This window comes from Mercurialis annua, linkage group LG5 (genome assembly GCF_937616625.2).
Source record: "Mercurialis annua linkage group LG5, ddMerAnnu1.2, whole genome shotgun sequence".
Taxonomy (NCBI): Eukaryota; Viridiplantae; Streptophyta; class Magnoliopsida; order Malpighiales; family Euphorbiaceae; genus Mercurialis; species Mercurialis annua.
Window position 1 is genome coordinate 45,750,980 of NC_065574.1, and position 7,678 is coordinate 45,758,657.

Here is a 7,678-nt window from a genome sequence, read left to right on the forward strand (position 1 = left end):
TGCATATCCGTAATGCTGATTCCAGTCCCACACCAAAACTTTCATATCTTTAGATTATTTCAATAAATTGTTGCAGCACTTAGTGCACATTTAGATTCAAATTCAATTTTCATACTTCCATTCAGTAGATTAAAATGGTTTTTTGATTAAATTTACTTAATTTGGTTAATTCTATTTGATAATAAAATTTTTAATTTTTTTTTTGGCAAAATAGCAATTGTATTAATTTCGGTAAATAGAAGTACATAATGTTTGAAAGAACTAGATAACAGAGATTACAATAATAACTCCTAAAAAGGAGGCTTTAAGGACTTATTAGCCACTTCATGGGCCATCCAAGTACACATTCGCTTAACATGTGCAAAGTAAGCGAACGGTATAAAATTATGACTTCTATTATTGATGAAATATCTTTCTCGACTTATTCCAGAGTCTTTGCAACTTCGGGTGATATAATCCCTGAAAAACAATGAGAACTACAATAAGTGATAAAACTCAAAATTTTCATACAAAACATACCGACGACTGTTATTATATTATTGCAGAATCAGAACTTATCTTAACCATTGCAGATGGTGAAGGCCTTTATCGACGTACTTTAACCTCACAAGGAGTACAATATCCTCACAAGGAGTATGAAATCTCACAAGGAGTACTTTAACCTCACAAGGAGTACTTTAACCTCACAAGGAGTACTTTAACTTTACAAATTTTTTTTTTTTTTTTTGCCAAAGATAACAATATAAATATATAATAAGAAAGGTCATCTCATGAAGATGATGAAACTCTCTTAAAATAAAAGAACTAAAAGTGGACTTCGCGGCTACTATTTGAGCCATCCAATTACACATTCATTTAACAAATTAAATACCATTATATGGATAATTTGTTAAACGAACGGTAGCAATTATGAATAATAAACATAAAATAAAAAATGAAAAAATTACTTACAGTTAATAGCGGCTAATGTGCTATAAATATTACCTTGATTTTGTAGGAAAGCAAAAATTGAAATGTCGAGATCATCCAGAGCAACAATCACCATAATAGAATACCTGATTATTTAAATTACGAACAATAATAAAATTAATTCGATCTTACCTGACAGTAGCGGTGTCCAATGAGGTAGCCGAGGAAGGATGTGAGCTAGAGGGGCCATTTGAGAAGCCCCTCTTGCATAAGTAAACGTGATAAAAAACACTTTGATATTTTTAATGATTTGAAAGTTACAAAAATTAATGGAAAAAATAAATAATAAAACATATGATGAGAAACTCACAAACCCAAATAAAAATGTAATCAATTTTTTTTTTATAGCAATTCACTTATTTAAAAGAAAGTTTGAAATTTGAAAAAAAAAAAAATTGAACATATTTTAGTTTTGAAGCAACAACGGTAATTAAGTAATTGAGAGTATAAATAAATATTTTTAATTATAATTAGTAAACAAATTATAATTAAAAGAATATATAAGAACATTTACGAAGCTAATTAAACCACAACAAACCTAAGAACTCACAACACCATTGTATATTTGTATTCATAGAAAAAACCAAATTTGGAGGCCTTCATTTGTTTCTTAAAATCAAAATTTTCATTTTCAGTAATTAATGTATGAATATTACTTTTTCCTCTTCTTGAATGAAGTATAAGATTCAGATTTTTTTAGAGAAAGATTCAGTTTTCGTGAATGATCGTTATATAAACAGAGTTGGGATCAAAATAATTTACCAACACACTAGATTTTATAGAAAATAATCAATTCAAAAAAGTACAATATCCAAATAATTGCAAAAAGATGTTTATATCCATGGAATTGGAAATATAGTAGATGAATGCTGTAAAAAGACAAAGATGTCGATTGTTATTCAAATTCTAAAGGGATCAGTGAAGAATGGTACTGAGTTGGTCATAGATTAAAATTATAGAGAAAAAAATGATATATTCTTAAAATTTCTTCTTTCAATATAAGTTATTACCCACAAAAAACGCACACACATAAATAATAAAAAATAGAAAAAATTACCTTACTGCTTGGATCACAGAGGGAGTATATTTGAGAATGGACATTTATGCAACCAGTAAAGTTGGAGTTCTTAGTATGAACAATGATTCCGACGGAGTAGCCACCGCGGAGGAGGCGGTAAATAAGAAAGCCAAAGGAAACAATCGATTTGATTAATTTTCCTGGTTTGCAGAGGATGAAAAAAACCTACCCTTCGACTGAAATTGAACTTCCTCTCTGATGTACGAATTTTGTTTGTAATATAAGACACATGCACAAATAGATTAATAATATAAATAGATCAACAAAAAATTATAAGGAAGACGTGTGATTCCTTTTCCTGTCTTGACCCTTCCGCATTGTCAAGCCTTCAAATACGATCTTTACTTCCTTTCACACAAACATCAAAAATTTACTCTTGCACAGAAATCGGCAGCGATGGCACCAACTGGAGTAAGTGAGGAGAAGGAAACGGTGGTTAGCGGTAGAAACGAGAAGGCGACACAAACAGGGAAGCGGCAGCGAAGAGTGGCAGCAGTGAAGGGGCGGTTGGTGTGAGCGGCCGTGATGGGAGAGACGGTTCCGAGTTGATAGGAAATTTGGAAATATTTTTACCACTAGATTAATACACTTAGTAATACATTTACGCTGATCATAGTGCATTGGCAATGGCAATTTCCTCTTTGTTTATAACTGTCAAAAAACCAGCACAAGAGAATTTGCATTTGAGTACGAAATGAAAAGACGGGCTCCGATCCATAGTTAAGAACGTTAAATTTTTAATTTGATTATGGGAAAAAGTTTTAAAAATTTACTTAACCGAATTAATATTATATTTCGTATTTCTATCGAATTAATTTACTAGTTCTACATGTTTATATTCCTAAAAATTTTGTTTATTCAATTTCAATTAAAATTAATAATTCGATCTATTCAACTAAAAGAAATATAATAATTAGTTTTGGTAAATCAATTGCTTCTATACTAAACAGAACGTTTGCTTATCCTTCACCGGCCAATCCATTGATAAATACTTATTTCATATCCAACAAATGACATCAATTGGAAGCAACACTTTAGGGCATCTCCAACCCAAAACCTATTTTTAAGTTTCAATTTACCCACTTTTAGGTTTGCTACAGTGTTTTTACTCCAACCCATTACCCCATTTTTCACACCAAAAGAATATTCTCTTTTATATTTAATACTACTACATTTAACCATTTACCATTTCACATCTATATTTATATTTTAAACACATACATCCTCATCTATTCATTTATTTAATAATGCTTAAATAATATTAAATTAAATATTAATTTTTTTAATATTATTTAATGTCCAATTATAAAAAATAAAATAAATAATAATTAAAATTGAAACAATAAAATTATAATTATAATAACACGTTATATTAAAAATTAATAATAAAATAACACATTACATTCAAATATTAATAATAAAACTACAATTGAAATAATCTTCTTCATGCCTCCGCTATTTATAAAAGGTTTCAAATTTGATCATGTGTGGCATACTATAAAAGATTTTGAAAAATTTAAGGATAACAACAATAGTACAAGACAAGTTCATCGATTACCACGTTTCAACAATATTTTATCCGAGTCCGAATATTCTCCTTCTGAATCTCAAATACCGAAATCTCCCGAGTAGTCACCATTTTCTGATAATTTAGAAGATCATAATATTGGTGGTTCTTCACGGCCCATTGGAGTCAAAAAAGCTAAATTGAAGAGAAAAATGGCCGAGCAATTTTCTACTATTGTTAGCATTAAAGAACAAAATGATAAGGTTATAGAGTTGCTTGAAAAGTCCGGTTCGGATAGGCAAGAACAAATGAAAATGCAAAACGAGCAATTTCTCTTTCGAAAAGAGAAAGAAGAAAACAAAATATTATTCATAGACTTGAATACTATTTCTAATCCGAGAATTCGGGCCATTACTCAAGCTGAGCAAGAGAAAATAATTCAAAAAAGAGAGCAGCAACAAATGTCACCGCAACAAGATAATTTTAGCCAATATTTTCATGATATTGGTGGATCGAGGGGCAATTTACCAGATTATTAATTAAATAATTTTAATTTTAATGTTTAATGTTGTTTATTAACTATTATGTTAATTTCCGTTCTAGGATTAGTTTAATTATAATATTTATCTACCCGCTTTAATGTTTAATATAATGTAATGTTTATGTTTAATGTAACGTAATTTTTATGTTTAAATAAAAAATATGTTGTTTAAATTTTATGTATTTAATTTAAAGAATTTATTTTATTTATTTTATTTTTACCTATAAAAATAATTTGGATTACATTAATAAAAATTTAATTGGTATTTAATGAAAAGTTGGACCAAAATGAACATTTGCAAAGTTAGCTATATAAATTGTAATTAAAAAGTAAATATCCAATTAATCAAAAAATGGGTTTGTGTGAATAGTGCATACCAAGAAGTGGGTTGCTACTATTCACAAACAAAGAAATGGGGTGGGAAGTAGGTATGGGTTGGAGTTGAAAATCATGACCCAAACCCAAAAATAGGTATGGGTTGGAGATGGTCTTAGAATTGTTATTTTTGGTTTAGTTGTTTCTTATAACTAGTAGCTGTTAGCTGTTTCTGATGATAGCTGATAGAACATACGAGTTTGGTGAAATTTGATAAGCTATTTTTGTTTATATATAAAATGACCGTAATGGTATAATTTTTATTTGTATCTATTAAATTAAAAATATATTATATTATATAATATTTGATAAAAATAGTAATAATTATTTTTATAAGAACAAATATTTAATTTAAACTTATTTATATTTTGTTTGATAAATTTATGATTTATTCTAAACAATTATTAAATTATAGTTTTTTTTAATATTAATAAAATAATTTTACATAATTTATAAACGATTAGAGTATTTTAAAATAATTAAAATAATTTTATATATTAAAAAATGATATAGTAAACAATTCCATGGTTTTCTCTCTCCTAAACTTTCTCAGCGCATTATAAGCATTTTTGCTATCCTACGCCGTCTCCATGGCGAAGAAGCAAGGGAAGAGAGCCAACATCCAAACTCTCAAGATTGTTAAAGGGAATGAAAGTCCAAAGGTTAACGAAGAAGTACAGAAGGTAGATAAAGCAGAAATAGAACCTAATACAGCTCCTAGGGTTATAGAAAATGAAATTGCAGAAGCTAAGGCTAGTGATGCTAAAGAAGATGCAGATGAAGATAACAGTGAAGAAAAATCGAGTACTAAAGAAGTGAGGAAATGGGTCGATCTTGTGAAAACAAATCGACAGAAAAACCCAGATTGTGGTCTGAAATATATTCCTCCGGTGATAAATAACGGAGTGAGAGTGGCAAAAATTCAGGAAGATGATATTCTTAATGAAGTGGATAGATGGAAGTATGTTGTTTTAGGGTGTGTGTATGGTTTAAATCCCAGATTCTACAAGTTGCAGAGCTTCATAAAAAATCGATGGGGGAAATTAGGGCTAATCAATTTTCATCAGATTAAATCAAATCTTTTTGCGTTTGTTTTTGAGTCAGAAGAGGGGAAGATCCAGGCTATGGCTGATGGGCCAATTACCTTCGATAGCCATCCTCTATTGCTTCAAGAGTGGAAGAGGAAGATGACTTTTGAAATTGAGAAAGGGGCTTTAGTTTCGGTTTGGGTCAAGTTTCCTTTGCTCCCTTGGGAATTTTGGAGTGATGAATCCTTGATTACTATAGCTAGTACCTTAGGAAAACCTTTATTTGCAGATAGATGCACAAGGGATAGATCAAAACTCACTTATGCTAGAGTCCTAATTGAAATGAGGTTGAATGAAATTTTTCCAGATATAATTATTATCAAAGATACAGATGGGGAGATCCTGAATCAAGCTGTGGATTATGAATGGAAACTAGTTCTATGCTCTGTTTGTAAGAAATTGGGTCATAGAAATTGTGAGCAGAAGGAAATTTGAATTGCTAAAATTACGGGGGAAGTAGTGACCATTAGTGAAGGAAACAGTAATACTAAGGTAGAGCTGGAGGTTATGAGTGTTGTTCAGGAGGAGATAAAGCCTAAGGAGAACACTCAAATTCAGGAGGAGATAAAGCCAAAGGAGATCACTCAAGCTCAGAATGCTACCCCTCCAAAAGGGATTAGTGAGGATGGTTTTCAGCTAGTCACTAACAGAAAATAGAAGAACAAAATGGGGGTTACAAAAAACATGGAAGTACAAAGAACAGAAGGAAAAGTTTCAGGTATGAGCACTAAGACTCCTGTGATTTTTAAAGAACCTATAGAAAAAGGTCCATCCAAGAGGCTTATTAAGCCTCAGGATAGAGGAAGATGAATTCAATTAGTTGGAATATCAGAGGGCTTAATGACCCTCTGAAGCAGGCAAACGTGCATAAGCTGCTTGTTAATAAGAAGGTGATGATTGCTGGTTTGTTAGAGACTAGGATGAGAGTCCCTAACTTTGACAAAGTTTGGAAAAAGATGAATTTACAAGATTGGAGTATTATCAATAATTATGAGCACTCTGAGATATGGAAAATCTGGGTGGTTTATAGGAATAAAGTTAAAGTTGATCTGATTTTTAAGTCTGATAAGATTATCCATTGTAAGATTGATGTTGGGGAGGAAGAGTTTTACTGGACTGCCATTTATGGTGCAAATGACATTAATAAGAGGAAAAAGCTTTGGCAGAATCTTATTTCTATTTCAAGGATAGATGGCCCTTGGATTATTCAGGGAGATTTTAATGCGGTTATGAGTGAAAAAGACAGATGCGGGGGGAATAGTTTGAACCTGCATCACTTGAATGAAATGGCTGACTGCATGGCAAGTATTGGGCTTAAAGAAATGAGGAGTATATGGAGTTATTATACTTGGAGTAATAATCAAGTAGATAACAACAGGATTTGGAGGAGAATTGATAGAGCTCTTACCAATGTTGAGTGGCAAGATCACTATCAAAATTCTTATTATGGAGCTTTACCCAATGGGCTATCTGACCATAGCCCTATCTATGTGGTTATGGATAAAGCTAAAAATAACAGAAGAAGTAACTTCAGATACCTAAACTTGTGGGCTCAAAATCCTGAGCATAACAGGATTATAGAAGAAGAGTGGAGTAAGAGCTACCAAGGTTATACCATGTTCAAAAGTATCAAGAAGTTAAATACTATCAAGCAAAGGTTCATTAAGCTGAATAAAAAGTGCTACACTGGTATCTCTCAAAGGGTTATAACTCATAGAGAGCACTTAGAGAAGCTGCAGAAAGACATTCAGCGGGATCCCCTCAATAGCTCTCTGTTAGAGGAAGAAAGAGCTATGGTTTCTCAATTAAGAAGCTTGCTTAGAAGTGAAGAGAGTTTCTACAAGCAAAAGTCCAGGATCCAATGGCTTATTGTTTAATACTATTATTATCTTATTGTACATCATCTCTAGGTATGTTTTACTAACCCTTATGCCATGTTGATTCGTTGTTCATCAGTTTGCCTAGAAATTGCATGTTTTAAGGTTTTTGTGATTGGAATCGATATGATTGATATGCCATGCTTATGCTACTGATCTTAAATGTTTAATTTTTTTGTTTTGCCATATGTAATCTAATGTGAAGTGTTTTGATAATCGTTTGACATGATTCTTTAAAGTTAG

The 7,678-nt window shown here is 31.1% G+C and overlaps 3 protein-coding genes and 1 long non-coding RNA gene across 4 annotated transcripts; 3 read left to right on the plus strand and 1 right to left on the minus strand.

The window, feature by feature from the left end:
- Positions 1–226: 226 nt before the first annotated feature.
- On the minus strand, positions 227–2,727 carry LOC126682524 (uncharacterized). The gene is made up of 2 exons (XR_007641461.1): positions 2,027–2,727; positions 227–459 (listed from the first exon to the last, which is right to left on the minus strand). It is a non-coding gene; the product is annotated as an uncharacterized LOC126682524 (long non-coding RNA).
- A 766-nt stretch (positions 2,728–3,493) lies between these two features.
- On the plus strand, positions 3,494–4,093 carry LOC126681940 (uncharacterized). The gene is made up of 2 exons (XM_050377496.1): positions 3,494–3,592; positions 3,680–4,093. The coding sequence occupies exons 1-2, from the start codon at positions 3,494–3,496 to the stop codon at positions 4,091–4,093; spliced, it is 513 nt and encodes a 170-aa protein (XP_050233453.1).
- A 967-nt stretch (positions 4,094–5,060) lies between these two features.
- On the plus strand, positions 5,061–6,215 carry LOC126681941 (uncharacterized). Its single transcript, XM_050377497.1, has 2 exons — positions 5,061–5,945; positions 6,081–6,215. Exons 1-2 carry the CDS (start codon positions 5,061–5,063, stop codon positions 6,213–6,215), a joined length of 1,020 nt encoding a protein of 339 aa, XP_050233454.1.
- Positions 6,216–6,364: 149 nt separating this feature from the next.
- Positions 6,365–7,435, plus strand: LOC126681943 (uncharacterized). Its single transcript, XM_050377498.1, has one exon. It carries the CDS (start codon positions 6,365–6,367, stop codon positions 7,433–7,435), a length of 1,071 nt encoding a protein of 356 aa, XP_050233455.1.
- Positions 7,436–7,678: the final 243 nt, after the last annotated feature.

Excerpts from the sequence above, each read along its gene's own strand:
- LOC126681941 (XM_050377497.1), top strand. The coding sequence starts at position 5,061 with ATGGCGAAGAAGCAAGGGAAGAGAGCCAACATCCAAACTCTCAAGATT. Across the intron at positions 5,946-6,080 it reads GGAAACTAGTTCTATGCTCT|GAGGAGATAAAGCCTAAGGA; the intron begins GTTTGTAAGAAA and ends AGTGTTGTTCAG.
- LOC126681943 (XM_050377498.1), top strand. The coding sequence starts at position 6,365 with ATGAATTCAATTAGTTGGAATATCAGAGGGCTTAATGACCCTCTGAAG.
- LOC126681940 (XM_050377496.1), top strand. The coding sequence starts at position 3,494 with ATGCCTCCGCTATTTATAAAAGGTTTCAAATTTGATCATGTGTGGCAT. Across the intron at positions 3,593-3,679 it reads ACAACAATAGTACAAGACAA|TCACCATTTTCTGATAATTT; the intron begins GTTCATCGATTA and ends TCTCCCGAGTAG.